General features: G+C 44.6%; 1 protein-coding gene across 1 annotated transcript in view; it reads left to right on the forward strand.

Annotated features, from left to right (window-relative positions):
* eipr1 (EARP complex and GARP complex interacting protein 1) overlaps positions 1–27,500 on the forward strand; it is a 188,309-nt gene extending 160,809 nt beyond the window's left edge. Inside the window, exons 8-11 of the mRNA XM_034159772.1 lie at positions 4,994–5,161; positions 12,354–12,556; positions 15,980–15,983; positions 27,465–27,500. Coding sequence (XP_034015663.1) covers positions 4,994–5,161; positions 12,354–12,528 — 343 coding nt within the window. The 3' untranslated portion in view covers positions 12,529–12,556; positions 15,980–15,983; positions 27,465–27,500. The remainder of the gene's footprint in view (positions 1–4,993; positions 5,162–12,353; positions 12,557–15,979; positions 15,984–27,464) is intronic.
* Positions 27,501–27,979: the final 479 nt, after the last annotated feature.

Here is a 27,979-nt window from a genome sequence, read left to right on the forward strand (position 1 = left end):
AATCCTGCATCTGGGGAGAGTCCTTGTATGTCCCCATCAGAAACATGGCACTTTCTCTGAGTTTTTGGGCAAATTGCACAGCAAACAAAGTGAAAATGCAAAGAATAAGTGACAGTGCAGCCAAACACATCGAGGCGGTTGTTCAGGCGAGAGACCGCAGCTACTCTGTCAAGGTGTATAGGCTAACACTTACCGACGCGACGTCTCCCATTTGCCTCGTCTTCTCTTCATCACTGGGAACTGAAAGAAACTGCACTTTTCACGACTGCTTCGGTGATTGCAGCCAAAAACAAAACAATACACCATTTTTCTGTGTGAAGTGATGCTGTGTTTGTGTTGCACAACGGCAGGCTGTCCCCAGAAGTGGTTAAATCCCGCAGTATCATACGGGTTCAAACAAAACTGCACTGCCCTATTGATCTGTATAGTGTACTATGTAGAGCTGACTGGAATAATTACTCTATAGTAGTAGTAAGTAATTTTGCCTTCTCCAGTTTTTGCTCAGGGTCAGTACAGAGATTCCTGTATGGACCAATATGTTGATTTGGGATGTTTTACGCTGGATTGTCTTTTTGACAACAAGGAGATCTACAAGGAGAATGGGGCATGTGGGCCTTGAACTGGGTGTCTTTTCACTCAGATGCAAGCGTACTAACCGCGTGTCCCACCGTGCTGCCGGATTTATGTTTTTAAGTTGCATTTGTTGAATTGCACTGATGTTATCATGAACTCTGCTCTCAACGTATGTTGGTGTTGACGCTGCATGCAGCTTGGTTTAGCTTGTTTGCCAGGTTCTTTCATTTCCAAAGCCCAGGTCTGGTTGGCACCCAGGGCACCATTGCTTCTCAAGCCATTATTGGGGGGAAAAAATTGGTGTACTTGTACAATTTAATCCTTGCGACTGTAGCCAGTCCTAAAGGGACGACTGAGGTGGCTCAGCTTCACTTTAACCTTGCTGGTGTTATATATCTGTGGGATGGATCTCTGCTGCATCTGTGACAGGCTTGTGAGGATAAAATGAATGCAGCAAAACACAGACAAAAACATGAAGAAACTTGCAACTTGGGAGATGAGTTGTTTTCCAGCAAGACCATAAGCCCAAGAATAAATCCAAATTTACATGCAGAACTGTAACAAGATGCCCAGAGTCCAGATGTCAGTCTTGTTGACAATTTGTGGCTGATCTGAAAAGCTCTGCATGCTCACGGATCTAATGAATGAAACTTACGAGCAGCGTTTCAGTCAGATGCAACCTTCTAAATAGCAGTTGTCATATTTGAAATAAAAAAAAAAACACAGTATGAAACAATTCACAACTGTTTCATTTAACAATTTGAAAAACATGAAAATGTGTAAGTTGGGAGTAATTTTGCAGCCACTGTATGGCTGAGTCTGTGAATTTACTGACAGGAAATATGAGAAAATGATATAATAATGTCAGAGTACTGAATGTATAAGAACATTGCAGGCAAAAGCCTAAGGCATGTTTGGTTTTGCCTTTCACTACTCCGATTCCTCAAGATCATCACAGCAGGTCCGACGGAGGTCTGCATTGGGATTTGGCCCATTTTTTTTAACACCAGATCCTGATGTACAAATTGTTCTACATAAAGACTATGAACAAGAACCACTTTTTCAGCAGAGCTTCAGCACTTTTTCCGGGTGTATCCACCCACCCTCTAGGTCCAGTTCTTGATTGCGAGTGGAGTCAGGGACTGTGGAACATGATCAGGAGGGTTTGTGTGCACTGATACGAGTGAGGAGCTCCAACAGTCGACAGTCATCTCACTGCACCTTGCTGAGACACAAATGACAGTTCGCCATAAAGAAGTGTTGGTCTCCCAGCCAAGTACTCACAGAATTGTATTCAATCAGAGAAAATAATTTTTTGTTTAACAGTTTTTACATTCTAGAACACAAATAACATCATCACCAGTCCACACAACCCCACCGAAAGGAATTTGTATGAATTTTGAATATACCATACTTGTGCGTCAGAGGCCCCAGGGCGAACTACACAAAATTCTGCCTAAAGAGGGGGTGGGTGGATACGCAAGCAAGCCAGTTTTGCGTTCATTGGAACAAAGGTTTCAATAAAATGTCTGATTTTATCACAAATAAAAAATTGTTCACAAATAACTCACCAGTTTGTGTCCAATTTTGTCCTGTACAAATCCTTTTCTCATTCATTAAATGTTTTCCTTGTCAGCTGATGTCTGGCGAGTCCACTGGAAAGCTTTGTGCACATTCAAAACTTTGAGTGGACGTCAGACAGAGAACTTTCCAGATCGTTGTTTTGCCAGTAGACGTCCAGTCGATATCCAGTCGACGTTAAGCTGCTTTCTCATGTCAGAAGCGTTGCACAGCAGCAGCAGGCAGTTTGTCCACTCATTCCATCAGAGCCTAAAATCCACTGAAAAACTACAGATTAGACAGTTTTTGATACCAGACAGATTATTAATTAAATCCGTTCCAATCAGTTTACTCGACCTGTCACAGTCTGTGCCACAACTCTCTCACTGTAAACTTTTAAACTGATGTCATTGTCATGTAACTACTACCAGCGCACACTGATGACGTCGTCACAAGTAATGTACAGATGAGACAAGAAAAACATCGTGGAAGCACATAATTTTTTGCTTTTTATGATGCGTTGGGGTCACGAAATTATTTCATTTTGGGTGGGCGTTTAATCATCTTTACTAAAATATTAATTTAATTTGGGGGCCGTTTCACTAACTTTGGTTAAAGAAGCAGGTAGGCTGATGCTGGAGGACGGACGGTCCAGCTCTCAGTGTATTAAATCAGAAATGAACAATTTTGTATCTGACTGTTTAACAGTGGTGCAAATGAATTACATTTTTGAATTACACAGGTTAGTCCCATTGAGATCAAGACCTCTTTTTCAAGGGACAACTGGACAATTATAAAGTTTCCATTTCACCTAACCTGCATGGAGGAAACCACGCAAACACGGGGAAAACATGCAAACTCTACACAGAAAGGCCAATGGTGGGAATCAAACCCATGACCTTGCTGTGAGGCAACAGTGCTAACCACTAATCCACTGTGCAGCCCGTGGTTGTTGCCAGTGGTAACATTGTAGAACATAAATAACATTGTCAGAATCAGCACAACCCTGCTGAAAGGATTTTTCTATGAAACACAGTTAAAGCCGACACTTGTGTCTCAACATATGTCTGATTCTGTAGATGTAAGTAGCGTGTCAGTCACTTTCTTTTCCAAAGCCTGGGTATCGTGGTCACCAAGGCTGCTGTTACTTGTATTACTGTACTTCAATCTGTTTGAATGGCTCTGAAATGGTGTTTGATTTGAATTTCAGGCGCCTTTTGATAGATGTACGAACAATAATGATTAACAGGATGCTTTGGTTCCACTGTTGATTGATTTCTGGTCTTAATGGCTTCATCGTCAAACTAATGAAATGCCCTAACTACTCTTGGTGCAATAAAAAGCGCTAATTACAAAATGAGCAGCGCTACTACTTGTTTTATTGTCAACGGAGCTAACCACTGTGGAAGGAGTGATCCCCCGTCTCCTGCTTTGGGTCGCGTTCTGCTCCGTGCAGTGGTGCTGAGAGCTGAGCGTTGTGCACTGCAGAAGGTGTGTGTGAGCGGGAGAGAGGTCCTCCTGTGAGAGCTGAATGGATGATCAGGGTGTCTGCGAGCCAAATGAGACTCCTGCTGCAGCACAGCAATCCTCAGCTGATAAAGGCGGGCACGTACAAACGCTCTCACACGCATGGGTTTGTGCATGTGTGTGCTTACACACAGAGCATTATCTCCAAATGAAAGATAGACTTGGCAAACATATCCCGAAGTGGAGATAGCTGCAGATGGAATCTCTGCTGGTTGGATACAGATCTCTCTCTCTCTCTCTCTCTGCATGTACACTTATCTTTATTCTGATGCATATTGTGTGGGTGTTTTCCTAAGTGTGTATGTATTTGTTGTGCCTGCAGATTTTTCAGTGTGCAGCCTGGATATGGCCTCAGGGCCGCTGGGGGTATTAGGGACTATTTTTTAGGAGGGAAGCGGATTAGGGGAGCGCAGGGAACGACGTGGCCAAGGCTGATTTTCTGTCAACAGCCTCGGTTATCCCTCAATCCCTCCCTGTGAGGAAACTGGGACCGCATTCTGAGCTGTGCCCCGGGCTCACACACACACACACACACACACACACACACACACACACACACACACACACACACACACACACACACACACACACACACACACACACACACACAGAGAGAGAGAGAATGGGACAGGATGAAAAGGAGTGCAGGAGGGAGATGGGAAAATCCGTGCTGACAATCAGGAAAAGTAGAAAATAAGAGGAATGGTTGTGTGCTACAGTGCTGAAACAGACAAAGGGAGTGCTGGTGTTGGACTGGAAAATATTGAACAACCGCGGGATACGGAGCTTCACAAGAGAAGCTGAGCAACAAATAAAGGATCAGGCAGTTTACGATAATGATCATCAGTATGCATCGGGGCTAAACCCAACTGTAGCCTGTGAGGTGATGAATCCCTATTATTGGCTGTGAATACACACAGGCGGGGTTTGCTGTGAATCTCAGTGCAAAAGCAACATTTTCTGCATGATAGTGTGTGAAACAGACCGACAGTCTCTCTGGTTTCCTGAGTGTGAGGTCTGCCCATCAACACACAAATGTGACTCACTTTTTTGTTGTTGTTGTTTTTGCACATCCACATTGATACTGTGCAGCATTCAGCAGTGGGTTACTGCTGATTTTTATCACCCACATGGAGCTTTTGTTTTGAGAATGTCTTTTTTTATACCGTGAATGCATGGTAATAGAGTTCTCCACGTGTCCATGTATGAACCGTATCAGAAATCAGCGCTTACGGCTGTTTTTTACATGCTGCTGCATTGTTGAGTGAGAACGACGGCACATGCATTGATTATGTGTCTTTTGTTGATTTTTCTTTTCCCGTCCTTATCCCAGGGTGTGGAGTGTCCGCTATAACCATAGCCATGACCAGCTGGTGCTAACAGCCAGCAGTGACAGCCGCCTGATCCTCTCCAATATGGTGTCCATATCTTCAGAGCCTTTTGGACACCTGGTGGATGATGAGGAGCTCAGTGATGGGGAGGAAAATCACCAGGAGGACAAGTAAGAACACCAGCTAGTCCAAAATGGAAATACTGTACCACCAGAAAACAATGAAAGTGTCATTATTAATATAGAACCCAATGACAACAGAGGTCATCTCAAACTGATCTACGCATCGGTGACAACAGCAAGGAAAAACAGCTTTTTACCACAAAGAAGCCTTGAGCAGACCAGACTCATTGGGGTGGTCATCTGGATTAACCAATCTATTGAGATCCAGTACAAAACAAACATACAACAACATATACCAAAAACTTTCCAAACTGAAATCACCACAATGGAAGAACATGATGAATATAGAACAGGTGGTCCCTAAAAGCAGCGTGTCTACAGTCTGTGTGTGCTGTAGGTTTAGTGATGGTCATTTAGAAGATTGCTGTAATCAAAGGTAAGTTGATCTGTGACAAGCAAGAGGCTTTAATTGAAAGACTTTGGAAAAGTCCAGGCAGATACCCTGTAAAATACAGTGAGTGTATGGATAGATAAATGAGGCCACCCCCACCAGTTTAACATGACTAAAAACAAAAAATACTGCAATTTTTTAACACACCAAATGAAAAGTACATTTAATAAGAAAAAAAACATTTACATCTGGTGATCTTTGACGCACCAGATCAGTTGGAAACAACTTTTTGTCTATGTAATTGGTGAATGATGGATTAGGAACAGGTGTGGTTGCCAGTGAGAGAGAGGTTTCACCCAAATGTGCTAAATTATACCCTTCTTGTTTATTTCACTGCCTCTTCTAAAACTGAGACAAATACAAAGCCCATACTGTACCTTCAAGCAACACCAAAAAGGATTTTGTTTGAATTTAGTTAGAAAAGAAAGCTCAGTACAGGAGGTGATTGAGTGAAGTATTCAATGAATGTGGTCAGCAGTCATGTTTTGAAACTCTCATAGCTCTGTCACGAGTTCACACAGCTGGACACCCTTCAGTCACTAACTGAGCATTGAAGTCCTATGCATGACACACAGCTGGGATAACATTTGGTCCCAGTCCAAATAGAGTTAAGTATAGTCTGTCACAGTGCTAAATCAGCTCTATCACAATGTAAAATCAATTTATTGGAGTAGAAACACTTGATTTGACAAGACAGTAGAGCTGATTTCACTCCATCATAGAGTGTATTTTACTCTGTTTGGACTGGGACCAAATGTTATCCCAGCAGAGTAAATTTTACTCAGCAAAATATACTGTGCAGTCACATAGAGGATTGGTGATGAGGGGCAACCCCCTGGCAGAGTCCAACTTCTACCACTAAGAAAGCAAACACGGCTCCTGCTTTGTGTGAACACAGACCGGCTTGCAGTGGTTTCTATATTCTGTTGGCTTCATTAGACTCCGATGTGCACTGGGCAGGTTGGAGGCCAAGTGTGAAGTGGCTGGGATGAGAAGCTGTACTGCCAAATCTGAGACCATTGTCCTCTGTCAGAAAAGGATGGATTGCCCCTCTGGGTCAGGGGAGAGTTGTTGCCCCAAGTGAAGGTGTTCAAGTGTCTCAGGGTCTTGTTTATGAGTGGGGGTAACTTGGAGCGTGAGATCAATAGTTGAATTGGGGCTGCGTCTGAGGTCTTGTGGATGCTTTACTGGACCGTTTGTTGAAGGAAGAGCCGATCCAGAAGGCGAGACTCTGGATTTACCAGTTGGTTTATGCTCCTGTCTTCACCTGTGGTCAGGAACTTTGGGTAATGACAGAAAGAACAAGGTCACAGATACAAGCAGTTGAACAAAGCTTCCTTCGTCGGGTACCTTAGGAGCTCAAATATCCGGGAGGGACTCTGAGTAGAGCCAGTGCTCCTTCTTTGCATCAAACACCAACAGCTGAGGTGGTTCGTCCCTCCTGTCTTCATCAAAGTTTTCGGGGTGCAGTGCAATCTTCATGGTCATAGTCTGAGTGTGACGAGACCCTCACGGGAAGAACAGGTGCCACTCTGATTCAATGATATTTTGCTGTGACTACAGCACCCTTAATGTGTAATGAAGACATAAATTCAACCCCGTTGATCTCTGTATATCCCACTGCTTAAACAGGAATGTGCATCTGACATGCCTAAATGGTCTTGTGTGGCATGTCACATTTTAAGGGAGGTAAAATAATAAAAATTCAGCATGTTACCATCAAACACCCTCTTTGCTCAGTTTTTTGTTGAAAATTGTGCACCTGTCATCAGTAATAGTTCACATTCTGTACTTTCCAAATCTGCCACCATCCACTGTGATCCTCCCCCCCCCCCCCCTCTCTTCTATAACTACCTACTCTTTTTCTCAATGACTGACTCTCATCTGTAATTATCAGCTCTTATTCCCAATCACTGGCACTCAGCTTTAGTTCGAACCTTTCATCGAAGCTGTTGACCCCTCTTATGTGTATAGTACATGTTCACTCCACCATACCGGAACACTATGGTCATGACTGCAGTAAGTGTGCCGTTTTCATACTTTGTATGGTTGGATATAAAACTTACCCATCATTTTCACACCTATATATCAAAGATTTCTCTTTTGTTTGACCTGTCAAACATTTTATTTTTAAATGATGCAAACACATTACAAAAATCACCACCTTCACAGTGTCAACTGACTGTTATACACAAGTAATCCAAATATATTCAAATTAACACTAAATTTACCGTGACATAGATAAATAAATATCTGTAAAAATATTACTTCTAGAAAGATCTGCTCCACTCAGAAATGTGATTTTTTTTTTCATTGTTTAATCACCTGAAATGTTTTACGTACACTTCACCTGCGAGACTCTGTATTGTGCAGAAGTCTATTTTTCTTCTTCATTAGTATGTTTGTAAAACACCAAATTAAAATTTTCTAAATTTAACTTTTCAATTAATACAAAACTCAAATGTTACAAATGGGGATTGCCTAATAACAGATTGGTTATGCATGAATATGAGTACCATTATGAGTGTGTTTATCACCAGAAATGACAAAAGCTATAATATGTCATGACTTTAAACAGGTTTTTTTCCTCATTTATTTTTCTGTCACAGTCACACACACTGAAAAGACAGAAGTGTCTTTAGTTAATATATGCAAAAACAAAAATTATACAATTGAAGAGAGAAGATTATTATGGCCAGACTGCCAACAATTGGGAAACTGGCAGAACAGCGCTGCTTGTCAAGAAGGATAATCAGGGACACTTCACATCCCTTTAATAAACTGTTTTCCCTCCTGCCCCCAGGTAGGCGGTACCATAGCCTGAGGTGAAAAACGTGCAGATTCAGGGACAGCGTTTACCCAACCGCCATTAGACAGTTAAATACAAATCAATAGAAAGAACTGTGCAATATAGAATGTAGGATATAGAATACACTGTCGCATCTGGTAGTAACTATATCCTTGTAGCATCTTCATACGTGCAATATCCCGTGTCCTTTATTTATTTATTGTAAGCTGTGTATACACAGATACAGAGACAGTTATTGATAGTTTTTTTCCAAACACAATTTATCACTATCACACCTTTATTCTGACTTTTATGTTTTTATTTATTTGTGCAGTGCATTGATATTTCATTTTGTGACAGTATCTGTGTTGTTTTTTTACTGAAAGAGTAAAAATGAGTCTAAGTTTATAATCCTACGAATAACAATATGACAAATTCCATGTTCAAAAAGGAGCAGGAAGAGTTTTTCACTTGTTTATGCTGACCCCCTTTTTCATTTGTTCACCATAATTCCTATACCACTCAAAACCCAACCAATATGAATATTATCCGTATTAACACCCCCATACAATGAAGCTTTAAATGATGATCCAGTGATGTCATTTTTCTGCCGATTTAGGTGATGCTGCCCGCTTGAATGATAGAGAAATGCACACAAGATAAATCCAAACTGAAGAGTGTGGGAAATTAATCATTTAATATTTAGCTCATTTTGTCTGCTCTCTCTCTCTCTCTCTCTCTCTCTCTCTCTCTCTCTCTCTCTCTCTCTAAGTACACACAAACAGTGAGGAAATTTTATTGTGTTTTTATACTTGTTTTATGAATTATTATTGACCATGATTTTCCGCCACAGGTGACAGTTTGCATGCTCTTATTGCAACTTTTGTCCTGAATGTGATTTAAAATCAACAAGAAGTTCATTCAAGTTACACTTTGAACATATTTTGAGGGGATAACTTGCTGAAGCCACGACAGAAACTGCAAAAAAACACTCAGAAACTGTCCTTTACAAGCAAATGTAGTGTTATTGCTGGCAAACGACCGGAGGTAAATTACCTCAACTCTTGTGGCTGAGTGGCTGAAATCTTGGGGTTGCAAACTTACAAACAGAACACAATGAAATGAGACCTAGAGTTGGCATTCCATTTATCTACTCCTATGGTTATTAGTAGCTGGCAAAAATGCTGCAGATATTCAGCAAGTGTACATCAGCCTTGATACAGTGTCATATGGACTATGCTAGTGTAGCCTGGTATTCTGGCCTGAATAAACATAACCAGGGAAGGTTGCAGATTATGCAGAAATATGAGCACAGCAGACCTCTCAAAACCAGCATATGTGGTGAAAAGCAGCAGATTTCTGGAAATGTGACATCATCTGTACCACCCCAAGTCCACCAGAGACAACAATGATGCACGAGGGACGCTGGAGCAGTTACACAGAAAGGTGTTTTGGGTCCCTTCTGCATCTTGGCAGAGTTTTAGAACACACAATGGACTCACACATGGTGCCATGCTGTGTAACAGGGCCTTTACCATGTGAAGCACCTCATCACCTTGAAGCACCAAATCACTTTGTCGTGATTTGGCGCTATATAAGTAAACTGAATTGAATTGATATTAATAATTCATGTATTATATGGCTATTATATATATATATATATATATATATATATATAATACAAATAATGGATGGTAACGAGTCCAACATAGAGAAATATTGGATTTGGAAATATTGGATTGGACTTGGCTACGCCTCATCCAATATAACTTTTCTGAATCCAATATTTCTCTATGTTGGACGGCTTGCCATCCATCAACTGTTATGTTCTCCACCCCCCTCCCAAATTAAGCAAACAACAAAGAGTCAAGTAAATTAGATCAATTTATTTTCTTGTGAACAGCATATGATTGATTCTGATGCGATGAATGCTTCTAAAATGTCAGTCGTGTGCTTGTCTACCTTCTTAGTGTTTTTGGCATCCTTGGAGTTCAATATTTCCACCAGTTCCTCCTCTGTGAACTCAGCAAACCTCACTGGCAGATGATTTTCTGCTGTTGTTGACATATTTGTTGCCATTTTTTCAACCAGCGTCTGTCAGCTAGTTCCTGACCTTCGTATGCCGCACTCTGATTGGCTAGTTGTTGGCAATAAGTTTTAACACTATTGGTCAGTGGGAACTGATCCAATTTAACTTTTGGTCCTAGCCTTTTTGGATCCTTTTGGATCCAACATAACTTTTTGGTGCCAAGCCAAAATACAGGTAAATGATGGACAGAAAGGCTAATCTGTGATTGGCTATTGCAATCTGAGTGGAGAACAAACATATATTATATATATATATATATATATATATATATATATATATATATATATATATATATATATATATATAAACGTGCAAACTTCTGGTTTTCCCCTAATATGAAAGCTGCTGATGATTTTGGGCTCGTAGTCAGACCCACTCACTTTCTTCACCTCCATGAAGAACTTGTTTAACAGATGGTCAGGTTAGCTGGTAAGCTTTCAATCTGTGTGGTTTTTCCAATGCTATTTAGATATTTTTGGAGTATGTTTATGTCCGACTTGGTTTTTCTAATCGTGTTCTTAGCTTCCTGGTTTATAAGGAAGGTTTCAGTTTGTTCTTGACTGTTTGGAGCTGTGTTTTTATCTTGTTGTATTTCATTTTGCACGTCCACTTTGAGCTCGTTTGCTGTTAATTCCTCCATTTTCTTTGTTCGCTTTTTGTTTTTGTCTTATTTTGCGCTGTGAAACTTGTGAACAAAGTCGCTAATCTGATATGCGATCCAGACCGATTGTCATGGTAATGGTCTGGGAAAATATCAGACCGGAAATCAGCCAGTCGGAGGCCGTGTGCTGCCATAGCCATAAAATAAATAATCTTATTACTTACATGCTGTGTAAGCCTGATTGATTAAAATTCAATGAAATATAGTTTTTCATGGATTCATTACCTTTACATGACAGAAGTGTCGTGTTGACCCAATAAATTATTCATTCATTCATTCATCTTCAACCACTTTATCGGGTTCGGGTCGCGGGGCTAAACGGCTCCAGCAGGGGACCCTAGACTTCCCTTTCCCGGGCCACATTGACCACCTCTGACTGGGGGATCCTGAGGTGTTCCCAGGCCAGTGTGGAGATATAATCTCTCCATCTAGTCCTGGGTCTTCCCCGGGGTCTCCTCCCAGATGGACGTGCCTGGAACACCTCCCTTGGGAGGCGACCAGGAGGCATCCTTGCCAGATGCCTGAACCACCTCAGCTGGCTCCTTTCAACATGAAGATCAGTATGCTAACGTGAACATTTTCACATTATCATGACATCAACTTCTAATGTGATGCAGATTAAAACATTTTTAAATGTAAAAAAATTTAAAAAAAAAAAAAACACAAAACAAATTCCTTCAGCTAATCACATACTTTGTGGCATCAGTTGACTGTTGTTATGTATTTTTTCCTCTTGCCCAATAAATCTGTGTGAATAGAGCACTTACAATGTTTTATTTCCAGCTGAAGCCCAGAGGGAGCAGCTCCTGCCTGTGTAAACAGATAATGTGCAAAATAAATCCAAATTTGTATGTTATGGGTTCCCTTTAGGACTCCTTGGAGCAGTGGGTTTGGGAGAAATTTGAAGTGGTAATAATGATGGATCATAATTTCACATTTTTATTTGGGACTGTTACATTGTTGCAGCAGAGGGAAAAATGTTTTAGCACTGAAACGCTGCTTTTGCTCTGAACATCAACATTCTGCATTCCAGTGACAGGTGGTCTGCGCGCATACGTGTGTGTGTGTGTGTGTGTGTGTGTGTGTGTGTGTGTGTGTGTGTGTGTGTGTGTGTGCAGCATGTTGATGTTCCTCACAAAATATCTGTTGAAGCTCTTTAATAGTTCAAAATGTCACAGCGTCTTTCTTTTTGAAGCACATTATACCTCTTACATATGTGTGTTAGAAAACCCGTTTGTGTGTGTGATGCAGGAGTAAGGAGCCCCTAAAGGACAGCGTGGTGTCCACATACGAAGAACACGAGGACAGCGTCTACGCGGCCGAGTGGTCGTCAGCCGACCCCTGGCTCTTTGCTTCTCTCAGCTACGACGGGCGGCTCGTCATCAACAGAGTCCCGCGAGCCCTCAAGTACCGCATCCTGCTCTGAGAGCAAGGCGTGGCACACGCATGTGCACGTGAGGAGAATCAAGTTTGTTCTTCAAAATCTGCTGAGATTAGACATTCCATTTTCTCTGTAAGTGTGCAGATAAAAGAAACTCTGTGTGTGTGTGTGTGTGTGTGTGTGTGTGTGTGTGTGTGTGTGTGTGTGTGTGTGTGTGTGTGTGTGTGTGTGTGCGCGCGCGCCCACGCAGTAGTGACACAAACTAATGTAAATTCAGAACCAATGTTATCTGAGTACTGTAAATGTATAATGTGCAGAATATCCCAATTAAAGTAAGAAATGTCGGTATTATGTCTTTCTTAAATTTTGGCTCTAAGGTAGGAATATGACCATGTAACTCCTTGAAATAATTTCAAAGAACACGCTTCACGTGATTTTATTCACACATTTGATTTTTGTTTATTTTCTTTTGGTGGGCAAGAGAGCGAATACTATCCACTAGGGGGCATACTAGAGCCAAATCATCCCTGGTCACCTTTTGGCAGTTTCACGTTATCTGTTTTTGGTATATTTGTCAAACAGACATCATATAATTAAGCTCTTTTAAGCTTCCTCTGGTGGGACCAATCCAGGTGAAAAATTAAAAATGCTACCAGTAGGTGGCGCTTGACTCCCAATTGAAACGTTTATCTTCTAACTCGACTTTATACCTGATTCAGTGTCTTGTTATGGAAAATATATACATTGGGGTAAAAAAGTATTTAGTCAGGCCCTGATTGTGCAAGTTCTCCTACTTAGAAGGATGAGAGAGGTCTGTAATTTTCATCATAGGTACACTTCAATTGTGAGAGACAAAATGAGAAAAAATCCAGGAAGTCACATTGTAGGATTTTTAAAGAATTTATTTGTAAATTATGGTGTAAAATAAGTATTTGGACAATAACAAAAATTCAACTCAATACTTTGTAACATAATTTTTGTTGGCAATGACAGAGGTCAAACATTTCCTGTAAGTCTTCACCAGTTTTGCACACACTAGCTGGTATTTTGGTCCATTCCTCCATGCAGATCTCCTCTAGAGCAGTGATGTTTTGGGGCTGTTGCTGGGCAACACGAACTTTCAACTCCCTCAACAAATTTTCTATGGGGTTGAGGTCTGGAGACTGGCTTGGCCACTCCAGGACCTTGAAATGCTTTTTATGGAGCCACTCCTTCATTGCCTGAGTGGTGTGTTTTCGATCATTATCATCCTGGAAGACCCAGTCACGTTGCATCTTCAATGCTCTCACTGATGGAAGGAGGTTTTGGCTTAAAATCTCACAATACATGGCCCCGTTCATTCTTCCCTTAACACAGGTCAGTCGTCCTGTCCCCTTTACAGCAAAACAGCCCCAAAACATGACGTTTCCACCCCCATGCTTCACAGTAGATATGGTGTTCTTGGAATGCAACTCAGCATTCTTCTTCCTCCAAACACGACGAGTTGAGTTTTTACCAAAATGTTCTATTTTGGTTTCATCTGACCACATGATATTCTCCCAATCCTCTCCTGGATCATCCATATGCTCTCTGGCAAACTTCAGACAGGCCTGGACATGTACTGGCTTAAGCAGGGGAACACGCCTGGCACTGCAGGATTTGAGTCCCTCTCTGTGTAGTGTGTAGCTTTTGTTACTTTGTTCCCAGCTCTCTGCAGGTCATTCATCAGGTCCCTCCGTGTAGTTCTGAGATTTGTGTTCACAGTTTTCATGATCATTTTGACTCCACGGGATGACATCTTGCGTGGAGCCCCAGATTGAGGGAGATTATCAATGGTCTTGTATGTCTTCCATTTTCTTACAATTGCTCCCAGGGTTGATTTATTCACACCAACCTGCTTGACTATCTTAGATTCACTCTTCGCAGCCTGGTGCACATCTACAATTTTCTTCCTGGTGTCCTTCAACAGCTCTTTGGTCTTGGCCATGATTGAGTTTGGAGTCTGACTGTTTGAGGCTGTGGACAGGTGTCTTTTATACAGATAACGAGTTCCAACAGGTGCCATTAATACAGGTAACGGGTGGAGCAGGTGGAGGACAGAAGAGCTTCTTAAAGAAGAAGTTACAGGTCTGTGAGAGCCAGAAATCTTGCTTGTTTGTGGTGACCAAATACTTATTTTCCGCCATAATTTACAAATAAATTCTTTAAATATCCTACAATGTGATTTTCTCATTTTGTCTCTCACAGTTGAAGTGTACCTATGATGAAAATTACAGACCTGTCTCATCTTTCTAAGTAGGAGAACTTGCACAATCAGGGACTGACTAAATACTTTTTTTTACTTCACTTTAGATGATTCAAAGAGGACTCAGGGAATTTTGATGTTCTACACAAGTGGTTCCCAAACCTTTTTACTCACATGCCCCTGTGTACGTCCTGTTGAAGTTAGCGCACCCCTCAGCACTGTCAGTGGTGAAACAAGAGCTGGAATAGAATTTAGTAAAGAGGGTTGTGCCGGGTCCTGGTGCTGCCTGTCTTTGTATGGTTGTGAGACTTTGACACTAGCCAATCACCTAAGGGGACAACTGGATGTCTTTGGTGCTAAGTGTCTTTGAAGGATCCGTGGGTACTGCTGGAGTGACTGTCAAACGAGCAGTTACTGAGAGAGACCAAGATGAGGAGTATCACTTGCATTGGCAGGGAGTGACCGCTCCGACATTTTGGCCATGTGGCACGTTTCTCTGTGCACGATCCAGCACATAGCTGACTGAGTGTCAATGAGCTGGAGAAGGCCAAGGAGACGTCCACATTTCACCTGGCAGCGGTAGATAGATGGTTATGTTAGAGCTGTGGGAATTGACGGGTTGGTTGTCTGCCTGGGTTGTGCCATCCAGGAACTGGGGCGGTTCTGTGGTGTTGTGTATGTTGCAAAGCGCAGCACCAGTGTATGCTCTCAAACGTGACTTTTTGGATACCACAGTAACACAAACTATACTGTTCCTGATGTCAGTAATCTTTAACCCTGAGACAGTGTCAGCAGCATTTCTGGAATTAGTGCAGTTTGTTGACCCTGGGATCAAGGGACACTTGTTCTTCAGTGTCCTGCAAAACGTTCCAGCATAGAAGGCTGAATTCCTTCACAGACATCGCCCCCAAACACACACGTCACGATCACGAGAGCAACATAGCTTGCAGTTATCAGTGTCAACGAATTTAGAGTGTGGGTCCACAAAAGAAGTATAAGGCCAAAAAAATCAAAACAAAAAATGCCATAGGACTCTCAGCAAAGTCCTGCAGGAAGTTTTCCCAGGTATCCTGAGTGGGAACAGAAATGGATACTGTCTTTGTGGATGCAGTGGAACAGAGAAAAATGTTGATCACAACTCAAAATACTGACTCAAATTAGGATCTGGCGCAGCTGTTTGTACTGCGACTTGTTATTTGCTTGCAACTCTTGCTAACAAAATCCGTATTCATTATGCAACCAAGTTTTGAAATGAGTAAAATGGGAGAGTAGCGCGGTACTTTGAAAGAATGCCCCCTTATTTAGTAATGGTTGAATGAGCTAGGTAAAACGTTGGCCTTTTCCAGGCACTGGGTTCCTCAACATGGAGTGTTGGATCATGCCCAGAGAAATCTGTCACTCCCAAATGTGAAAGCTGACAACGCCTGACAATGCAAATGGTATTCATCCTCTTGATCTCCTTATGAAATTGTTAATTTGATGCAAAGTCATTCCAGCGGTAGTGTTGGGAAAGTGTAGTGACACGGACCCACAACAGGGGGCGTAAATGAATGGACAATGGAAGGAGTCAAATTATAACACTTTACTGTTGTGAAATACACAACCAAACACAGCAGATTCAGAATGTGCAACAGTCAATCAAAAAAGGTGTTGTGTGGGCAGGCTCGACGATAGGAGACGCCCGTCTGGAAACGAACCGGAACCACACGATTTCCACCACCACCGAACCCGAGCAATACTGGAGCCGCCAAGTCCCGGAGTCCCCAGGTGGCCACCTTCACGGCGTGTCGGATCTGGTACTGCTGGCAAAAAGCAAAAGACAGTCAATGGGTGGGTGTGTGAACACCCAGTAACAATCCTGGAGGGAATTACACCTCCACCTCTCACTCAACACGTTGCAGCGGTCTCAGAAGAAAAAGAGCGCCATCTTGCACAGCCTCCACAAAAACGACGGGTCCTCCTGCAAACACTCACAATAACAGATTTACAAATCTCACAAAAAGGCTGAGAGTATTACCTCTGATAGAAGATGATATCTCGGCAGTGTGGTGGAGGTGTCTTCCTGCTTTTATACCAGATGTGGATGATTAGTGACAGCTGTCACGGATGATGGGTGACAGCTGTCACCACGGCTTGTTCCTGAGGCGGCAGCGCCCTCTCGTGCCTGAAGCCCGCACTTCAGGCAGGGTGCCCTTTGGTGGTGGGCCAGCAGTACCTCCTCTTCAGCGGCCCACACAACAGGACCCCCCCCTCAACGGGCGCCTCCTGGCGCCCGACCAGGCTTGTCCGGGTGGTGACGATAGAAATCGGCCAGGAGGGCCGGGTCCAGGATGAAGCTCCTCTTCACCCAGGAGCGTTCTTCAGGTCCATATCCCTCCCAGTCCACCAAATACTGAAAGCCCCGGCCCATTCGACGGACGTCCAAGAGCCGGCGTACTGTCCAAGCCGGCTCCCCGTCGATAATATGGGCAGGAGGCGGCGCCGGACCGGGTGCACAGAGGGGTGAGGTGTGATGCGGTTTAATCCTGGAGACATGAAAGACCGGATGGATCCGCAGTGAGGCCGGGAGTTGGAGCCTCACTGCGGTAGGACTGAGGACCTTGAGGATGGGGAAGGGTCCAATGAATCGGTCTTTTAATTTGGGGGACTCGACCTGGAGTGGAATGTCCTTGGTGGAAAGCCATACCTCCTGCCCGGGCTGGTATGCGGGGGCCGGGGACCGTCGACGGTCTGCATGGGCTTTAGCCCTCGTCCGGGCCCTCAACAAGGCCGAACGGGCGGTGCGCCACACCCGACGGCATCTCCGCAGATGGGCCTGGACCGAGGGCACACCGACCTCTCCCTCCACCAAAGGAAACAAAGGGGGTTGGTACCCCAGACACACCTCGAACGGGGAGAGGCCGGTGGCAGAGGACACCTGGCTGTTATGAGCATACTCGATCCAGGCCAGATGTTCACTCCAAGCCGTCGGGTGTGCGGAGGTCGTGCACCTGAGGGCCTGCTCCAACTCCTGGTTGGCCCGTTCGACCTGTCCGTTAGTTTGCGGGTGATACCCAGACGAGAGGCTTACAGTGGCCCCCAGTTCCCGGCAGAAACTTCTCCACACCTGCGAGGAGAACTGGGGACCGCGATCCAAAACGATGTCTGTTGGTATCCCATGCAGCCGGACGACATGGTGGACCAGGAGATCTGCCGTCTCCTGGGCCGACGGGAGCTTCGGGAGGGCCACGAAGTGGGCCGCCTTGGAGAAACAGTCCACTATTGTGAGCATGGTGGTGTGTCCCTGGGACGGCGGGAGGCCCGTGACAAAATCCAGACCGATGTGGGACCAGGGGCGGTGAGGCACAGGAAGTGGCTGGTGAGGTCCCTGTGCCTTCTGGTGGTCCGCCTTGCCCCTGGCGCAGGTGGTGCAGGCCTGGATGTAAGCCCAGACATCAGTCTCCAGGGATGCCCACCAGAAGCGCTGCCGGACTACTGCCACGGTCCTACGCACCCCTGGGTGGCAGGAGAGCTTGGACCCGTGACAGAAGTCCAGCACGGCAGCTCTGGCTTCTGGTGGGACGTATAGTCTGTTCTTTGGTCCTGTTCTGGGATCCAGGCTCCGTGCCAGGGCCTCCCGGACGGTCTTCTCCACGTCCCAGGTCAGAGCAGCCACGATAGTGGACTCCGGGAGAATGGGTTCCGGTGGATCCGACAGCTCGGTCTTGACTTCCTGTTCATGCACCCGGGACAGGGCGTCCGATCTTTGGTTTTTGGTCCCGGGGCGGTAGGTGATCCGGAAGTCAAAACGGCCGAAAAACAGTGACCAGCAGGCTTGCCTGGGGTTCAGTCGCTTGGCGGTCCTGATATACTCCAGGTTCCGGTGGTCAGTGAAAACCGTGAAAGGCACTGACGCTCCCTCCAGCAGGTGTCTCCACTCCTCAAGAGCCTCTTTCACCGCAAGGAGCTCTCGATTGCCCACGTCATAGTTCCGCTCTGCTGGGGTCAACCTGCGGGAAAAATAGGCACACGGGTGAAGAACCTTATCAGTTTCTCCGCTCTGGGATAGCACGGCTCCTATCCCTGAGTCAGAAGCGTCCACTTCAACCACAAACTGGCGACCAGGATTGGGCTGCACCAAGACCGGTGCAGTCGAGAACCGGCGTTTCAACTCCCTAAATGCGGCTTCGCACCGACCCGACCAGGTGAAGGGAACTTTTGGTGAGGTCAGGGCCGTCAGGGGGCTAACTACCTGACTATACCCCTTAATGAACCTCCTGTAGAAATTTGCGAAGCCGAGGAACTGTTGCAGCTTCCTACGGCTTGTAGGTTGGGGCCAGTCTCTCACCGCTGCGACCTTGGCCGGATCCGGGGCGACGGAGTTGGAGGAGATGATAAACCCCAGGAAGGACAAAGAAGTGAGGTGGAACTCACACTTCCCGCCCTTCACAAACAGCCGGTTCTCCAACAACTGCTGCAGGACCTGACGTACATGCCGTACATGGGTCTCAGGGTCCGGAGAAAAGATGAGTATATCATCCAGATACACGAAGACGAATCGGTACAGGAAGTCCCGCAAGACGTCATTAACCAAAGCTTGGAACGTCGCGGAGGCGTTAGTGAGGCCGAACGGCATGACCAGGTACTCAAAATGAACTAACGGGATGTTAAATGCCGTCTTCCATTCGTCTCCCTTCCGGATCCGAACTAGGTGGTATGCGTTCCTAAGATCCAACTTTGTGAAGATTTTGGCTCCATGCAGGGGGGTGAACACTGAATCCAACAAAGGCAACGGGTATCGGTTGCGAACCGTGATCTCGTTCAGGCCCCGGTAATCAATGCATGGACGAAGACCGCCATCTTTTTTGCCCACAAAAAAGAAACCTGCTCCCATCGGAGAGGTGGAGTTATGGATCATCCCGGCAGCTAAGGAGTCCCGGATGTAGGTCTCCATTGATTCGCGCTCAGGTCGGGAGAGGTTGTACAGCCTGCTGGACGGGAACTCCACGCCTGGCAACAAATCGATGGCACAATCATATGGACGGTGCGGGGGAAGAATGAGTGCCCGATCCTTGCTAAAAATGTCAGCCAGATCGTGGTACTCAACCGGCACCGCCGACAGATTGGGGGGAACTTGGACCTGCTCCTTAGCCTGGGAACCCGGAGGAACCGAGGATCCCAAACACATCCGATGGCAGGTTTCGCTCCACTGTACCACCACCCCGGACGGCCAATCAATCCGGGGATTGTGTTTCAGCATCCAGGGGAACCCCAGAATCACATGGGAGGTAGAAGGAGTCACAAAAAACTCAATCTCCTCCCTATGATTCCCTGACACTACCAGAGTTACTGGTGGTCTTGTGTGTGATCAAAGGGAGTAGGGTGCCATCTAGTGCTCGCACCTGCAATGGTGCAGGTAGCGCCACCAGAGGGAGCCCTACCTCCCTGGCCCATCTGCTGTCTAGCAGATTCCCTTCTGACCCTGTGTCTACCAGTGCTGGGGCCTGAAGGGTTAAATCCCCACTAAGGATTGTAACTGGGAGTCGTGTGGCAATATGTGTGTGTCCCACGTGAATTTTTTGGCCCACCCTAAGCCCAGTTTCTAGGGGCGGGCGTTGGTGTTTAACCGTTCGGGGCATTTGCTCAATTGATGCTCCATTGAGCCACAAACAAAACACGCCCCGCGGGGAAGCCTCCTCTGTCTATTAGGTGGTCTAAATGTGGCCCTGCTCATGTCCATAGCTTCGTCAGCAGGGGGAGCTGTCGCCCCACGGGACGTAGAGGCCAGGGAGCGTGGGAAGGGCGGACCTTGCTCGGACCCGGAAGGAAGAGGGACGGCGCGCGCCCGGCCACGTCCTTCGTCTCGTTCCCGATGGCGTTCCTCCAACCGATTGTCTAACCGTATAACGAGATCAATAAGCCCATCTAATTCCCGCGGTTCATCCTTGGCCACTAGGTGCTCCTTTAGGACCGACGACAGTCCGTTTACAAAGGCGGCGCAGAGCGCAGCGTTATTCCAGCCGGACCTCGCAGCCGCGATGCGGAAGTCGACTGCATAAGCAGCTGCGCTTCGGCGCCCCTGTCTCATCAACAGCAGCACGGTTGAAGCGATCTCTCCCCTGTTAGGGTGATCAAACACAGTTCTGAACTCCCTCACAAACCCAGTGTATGTGTGAAGGAGCCGTGAATTTTGCTCCCAAAGCGCCGTAGCCCAAGCGCGTGCCTCTCCCCGAAGCAGTGATCACATAAGCTATTTTGCTTGCGTCTGACGCGTACATGACGGGACGTTGTGCGAAGACGAGCGAACACTGCATAAGAAAGTCCGCGCACGTCTCCACACAACCTCCGTACGGCTCAGGAGGGCTTATGTAAGCTTCAGGGGATGGTGGGAGGGGTTGTTGAACCACCACTGGGATATTTATATCCAGCACAGGGTCGGCAGGAGGTGGAGCTGCAGCAGCGCCCTGAGCGCTTGCCGCCACTTGCGCGGAGAGAGCCTCCACCCTGCGGTTCAGGAGGATGTTTTGCTCGGCTATTTGATCCATTCGAGCCGTAAAGGCAGTGAGAATATGCTGTAGCTCACCAATCACGCCTCCTGCAGACGCCTGCGCTCCCTGCTCTCCCATTGGCTGTTCAACAGCCTGGTGACGCCCCTCGGGGTCCATGACGCTGGCCGAGATATCCTGTTGGGAAAGTGTAGTGACACGGACCCACAACAGGGGGCGTAAATGAACGGACAATGGAAGGAGTCAAATTATAACACTTTACTGTTGTGAAATACACAACCAAACACAGCAGATTCAGAATGTGCAACAGTCAATCAAAAAAGGTGTCGTGTGGGCAGGCTCGACGATAGGAGACGCCCGTCTGGAAATGAACCGGAACCACACGATTTCCACCACCACCGAACCCGAGGAATACTGGAGCCGCCAAGTCCCGGAGTCCCCAGGTGGCCACCTTCACGGCGTGTCGGATCTGGTACTGCTGGCAAAAAGCAAAAGACAGTCAAAGGGTGGGTGTGTGAACACCCAGTAACAATCCTGGAGGGAATTACACCTCCACCTCTCACTCAGCGGTCTCAGAAGAAAAAGAGCGCCGTCTTGCACAGCCTCCACAAAAACGACCGGTCCTCCTGCAAACACTCACAATAACAGATTTACAAATCTCACAAAAAGGCTGAGAGTATTACCTCTGATAGAAGATGATATCTCGGCAGTGTGGTGGAGGTGTCTTCCTGCTTTTATACCAGATGTGGATGATTAATGGCAGCTGTCACGGATGATGGGTGACAGCTGTCACCACGGCTTGTTCCTGAGGCGGCAGCGCCCTCTCGTGCCTGAAGCCCGCACTTCAGGCAGGGCACCCTTTGGTGGTGGGCCAGCAGTACCTCCTCTTCAGCGGCCCACACAACAGGTAGCCAAAGATCTTCTGAAGAGACCCAGTACTAAAGATATCTAACCAACATGGTTACCATCAAAGTCTGACATTTAATACAGGAACCACATGTACTTTCATTTTTCTGCAAAGGTCCTGGCATCACAAAATACCTACATACAGTACCTCGAAAAGTACTGGGCCCCTTGGTATTGAACACATTTTAATTTGTTTATGCAGTTTCAAAAACAAAAGTAAATCAGGTGTCTCAGTATAAAAATTTCTAAAATTACACTGGTCAACAACAACAACAAAAAATAGTTTTCTTGCTTTGAGAACTGATTTAGGGCAAATTTGGGGTGCTGAATCCGAATCTGAGCTCAGATTTCCTCATCATTTATTTAGCACCAGCACTCCAAGCAGTTTGATGAACCATCCGTCCATCCATTTTCTATCTCCAATTACTCCAGTTAAGAGTCATGGGGGGCTGGAGCCTATCCCAGCAGTCATAGGGCGTGAGGCGGAGTAGACCCTGGACAGGATGCCAGTCTGTCGCAGGGCCACATATAGACAGACAAACACATTCACACCTACGGTCAGTTTAACGTTTCAAGTTCACCTAACCTGCATGTCTTTTGATGTGGCAGGAAACTGGAGCACCCAGAGGGAACACACGCAAACATGAGGAGAACATGAAAATTCCACACAGAAAGGCCACAGGTGGGAAGCAATCCCACAGCCTTCTTGCTGTGAGGTAACAGTGCTAACCACTAAGCCACCGTGCTGCCCTTGATGAACCATTACTGTTTATTGTGGTATTCTAGTCCTTATCCACCCAATCAGCACAGCAACAGGAAATTTCTAAGTAGAGTAATTTGTGGCTTTCAGTTTGTAGGAACATCTGAACACAAAGGAGTTCATTATCGCGCCTTCCCCACACTGCATCATGCTCATCTCATGGTGTGATGAAACTGCGAGTGAAGTCAGGAACCGATTCTTTATTTTCCTGTATTCTGGTAGCACATTTTGAGAATTCACTTGATTTTTGTGAACAGTTTTGGATGACTCTTTCAGCTGCATCCTCTATCCAAGCAAATATATAATGAAGAAGGAACATCATCTAGAAATTCTCAGGCAACACTTCGAGACATCAGTCAAAAAGCTTAAACGCAATCATAACTGTGTCTTCCAAAAGGACAATGATCCCAACCATATACCTACAAAGTTAGAACACAGTGGCTTGCGCACAAAAAAAAGGGATTGGGGTGCCCATCCTAAAACACTGACTTTACTACATGGAAAACTTCCCCACTGAACAGGGAAAAAGTGTCCAAGCAAATCCCACTAATGTGAATGATGGACACCAATTCTATCAGTAGTAAGTGGACAAAGATGAAGTAGTCGAAGTAAGTCATGTATAGGCCTTAAGGATCACTGATGGCAGAATTTATACCTGGATCCTGCAGAGTGTAGCAGAGAGTCTACAATTCTTCCTGGACAGGATGCCAGTCCAGTGCAGGTTACTTCTCCAAACATAGGTGGGACCCATTGACAGCTGGATTGGTTGGGAAAATGCAGATGACGTGTCTTGTTCAAGGACACTAACAAGCAGTGTGACTGGGAATGAACCCAGGTCTACATATCAGTAGCCAAACTCCTTATGCCATTGGGCTACCTGCTCTAGGGGCCAAAGGCCCAGTCTGTGAATTTTCAGACCTTTTGTCTGACTTAGTGCTTAGCTCAGATAAGATAATTATAGTGGGCGATTTTAACATCCACACAGATGCTGAGAGTGACAGCCTCAACACTGCATTTAATCTATTATTAGACTCAATTGGCTTTGCTCAAAATGTAAATGAGTCCACCCACCACTTTAATCATACCTTAGATCTTGTTCTGACTTATGGTATGGAAATTGAAGACTTAACAGTATTCCCTGAAAACTCCCTTCTGTCTGATCATTTCTTAATAACATTTACATTTACTCTGATGGACTACCCAGCAGTGGGGAATAAGTTTCATTACACTAGAAGTCTTTCAGAAAGCGCTGTAACTAGGTTTAAGGATATGATTCCTTCTTTATGTTCTCTAATGCCATATACCAACACAGAAGTGCCTGACTCCGTGGTATAACTCACAAACTCGCAGCTTAAAGCAGATAACCCGTAAGTTGAAGAGGAAATGGCGTCTCACTAATTTAGAAGATCTTCACTTAGCCTGGAAAAAGAGTCTGTTGCTCTATAAAAAAGCCCTCCGTAAAGCTAGGACATCTTACTACTCATCACTAATTGAAGAAAATAAGAACAACCCCAGGTTTCTTTTCAGCACTGTAGCCAGGCTGACAAAGAGTCAGAGCTCTATTGAGCCGAGTATTCCTTTAACTTTAACTAATAATGACTTCATGACTTTATTTGCTAATAAAATTTTAACTATTAGAGAAAAAATTACTCATAACCATCCCAAAGACGTATCGTTATCTTTGGCTGCTTTCAGTGATGCCGGTATTTGGTTAGACTCTTTCTCTCCAATTGTTCTGTCTGAGTTATTTTCATTAGTTACTTCATCCAAACCATCAACATGTCTATTAGACCCCATTCCTACCAGGCTGCTCAAGGAAGCCCTACCATTATTTAATGCTTCGATCTTAAATATGATCAATCTATCTTTATTAGTTGGCTATGTACCACAGGCTTTTAAGGTGGCAGTAATTAAACCATTACTTAAAAAGTCATCACTTGACCCAGCTATCTTAGCTAATTATAGGCCAATCTCCAACCTTCCTTTTCTCTCAAAAATTCTTGAAAGGGTAGTTGTAAAACAGCTAACTGATCATCTGCAGAGGAATGGTCTATTTGAAGAGTTTCAGTCAGGTTTTCGAATTCATCATAGTACAGAAACAGCATTAGTGAAGGTTACAAATGATCTTCTTATGGCCTCAGACAGTGGACTCATCTCTGTGCTTGTTCTGTTAGACCTCAGTGCTGCTTTTGATACTGTTGACCATAAAATGTTATTACAGAGATTAGAGCATGCCATAGGTATTAAAGGCACTGCGCTGCGGTGGTTTGAATCATATTTATCTAATAGATTACAATTTGTTCATGTAAATGGGGAATCTTCTTCACAGACTAAAGTTAATTATGGAGTTCCACAAGGTTCTGTGCTAGGACCAATTTTATTCACTTTATACATGCTTCCCTTAGGCAGTATTATTAGACGGCATTGCTTAAATTTTCATTGTTACGCAGATGATACCCAGCTTTATCTATCCATGAAGCCAGAGGACACACACCAATTAGCTAAACTGCAGGATTGTCTTACAGACATAAAGACATGGATGACCTCTAATTTCCTGCTTTTAAACTCATATAAAACTGAAGTTATTGTACTTGGCCCCACAAATCTTAGAAACATGGTGTCTAACCAGATCCTTACTCTGGATGGCATTACCCTGACCTCTAGTAATACTGTGAGAAATCTTTGAGTCATTTTTGATCAGGATATGTCATTCAAAGCGCATATTAAACAAATATGTAGGACTGCTTTTTTGCATTTACGCAATATCTCTAAAATTAGAAAGGTCTTGTCTCAGAGTGATGCTGAAAAACTAATTCATGCATTTATTTCCTCTAGGCTGGACTATTGTAATTCATTATTATCAGGTTGTCCTAAAAGTTCCCTGAAAAGCCTTCAGTTAATTCAAAATGCTGCAGCTAGAGTACTAACGGGGACTAGAAGGAGAGAGCATATCTCACCCATATTGGCCTCTCTTCATTGGCTTCCTGTTAATTCTAGAATAGAATTTAAAATTCTTCTTCTTACTCATAAGGTTTTGAATAATCAGGTCCCATCTTATCTTAGGGACCTCATAGTACCATATCACCCCAATAGAACGCTTCGCTCTCAGACTGCAGGCTTACTTGTAGTTCCTACGGTTTGTAAGAGTAGAATGGGAGGCAGAGCCTTCAGCTTTCAGGCTCCTCTCCTGTGGAACCAGCTCCCAATTCAGATCAGGGAGACAGACACCCTCTCTACTTTTAAGATTAGGCTTAAAACTTTCCTTTTTGCTAAAGCTTATAGTTAGGGCTGCATCAGGTGACCCTGAACCATCCCTTAGTTATGCTGCTATAGACTTAGACTGCTGGGGGGTTCCCATGATGCACTGAGTGTTTCTTTCTCTTTTTGCTCTGTATGCACCACTCTGCATTTAAATCATTAGTGATTGATCTCTGCTCCCCTCCACAGCATGTCTTTTTCCTGGTTCTCTCCCTCAGCCCCAACCAGTCCCAGCAGAAGACTGCCCCTCCCTGAGCCTGGTTCTGCTGGAGGTTTCTTCCTGTTAAAAGGGAGTTTTTCCTTCCCGCTGTCGCCGGGTGCTTGCTGACGGGGGTCGTTTTGACCGATGGGGTTTTTACGTAATTATTGTGTGGCCTTGCCTTGCAATGTAAAGCGCCTTGGGGCAACTGTTTGTTGTGATTTGGCCTATATAAATAAAATTGATTGATTGATTGATTGATTAAAGCTTGTGCAAGGCCTATCCCAAACAACAGATTCAAACTAAGCAAGTAGAAAGCAATGCTAAACTCTTGTATGTCTGTTTGAAATCGTTAGTTGCTACCCGTTACCTGTTCAGCTTACTCCACTGACTCAAGTGTCCACTATAAATTTACCCATCTGCATGTTGGTCTTCTGCTCATCTTTCTTCTGTTATGTACAATGACAGCACTCTTAAGTTCCCCCATGAGCTTCATATGCCCAAAACATTTCAGTTGCTGATGTTTTACATAATGCAGTAGCCATTCAGTGGTAACTCCCATTTCATTTCTGAAGTCTTCAGTTGTGCCCATGGGGTTTGCAATATTTTTCAGTAGCATTTGTTTTCAAAGACTGTTATCCCTCATTTACCTGCTTTATTTAGTATCCAGGTCTCACTCGACTATGTCACTACTGAGGAAAAATACAGGCTGTAAGTATTTGTATCTTTGCCTGTTTATCCTGCCTCAGACACAGCTTCTTCGCCTGATTCAGGGCTTTCAATCCTGAAGCCAGTTGATGATTGAGATCCTTGTTTTCACCATCTACTGCACCTTTGACACCAAGGTATAAAACTGGTGTATACCTCGCTAGTGTTGAATCTCCAAAATATATTCTGCTCTACAGTTTTATTCTTGTCATGCCCTAAGGGTATTTTCTTGATTTTGCTATACCTTAAGAAATTCTTATGTTAAGGTACTATCTTTTAGTATAATGCACATGTTGCACATCAAAATGTTGAGAAAAATCTCAGCTTTCTGAATTTGAGACATATATTTGTAACACTATGCAAATATTATTTATTAATAGATGTATGATGAAAAGTTGTCCAGGATGCAGAAGAGCATCTGGTTTATTTCATTACTTTGAGAACAAACGTGTAGTTAATAAGACATTAAATATAGCCACTTTGTGCTCTCTGCCATATATTATGCTCAGATAACATGCTGCGTTAATAGCGAACTGGGTTGGACATGCCTCAAATGCACTTGCACTACGTGATATAGAGTGTGCTCGATGGATCACCAAATTCTTAACTCATGTCGAAGAGTGTAGCAAATTGTAAATATTCAACTAACAATTAACACTCAAGAATGCAGTCGTCATTATGTGTTTTCTCAGTCCAACCCTGACACAGCACTGCAGCACCCGTCTGATTTTTTTTTTTTTGTCGTCTTTTCCTCATTCCTTCCTCTCCTCTTCATCTTCCTCCTCCCAGTTCTTCATACACTGCTGAAGCTGCTGAATAGTGACAGTCCTGTCCTCTGTCATGGCACACACCATTGACGGGTATTTTAATTGCAGCTTGACTCTGTGGATCACACGTGCACATGCACACAGCAGTGCCACGGGAGGCACACAGGCACTTCATTAGCCATGTCAGTC

This window comes from Thalassophryne amazonica, chromosome 19 (genome assembly GCF_902500255.1).
Source record: "Thalassophryne amazonica chromosome 19, fThaAma1.1, whole genome shotgun sequence".
NCBI lineage: Eukaryota > Metazoa > Chordata > Actinopteri > Batrachoidiformes > Batrachoididae > Thalassophryne > Thalassophryne amazonica.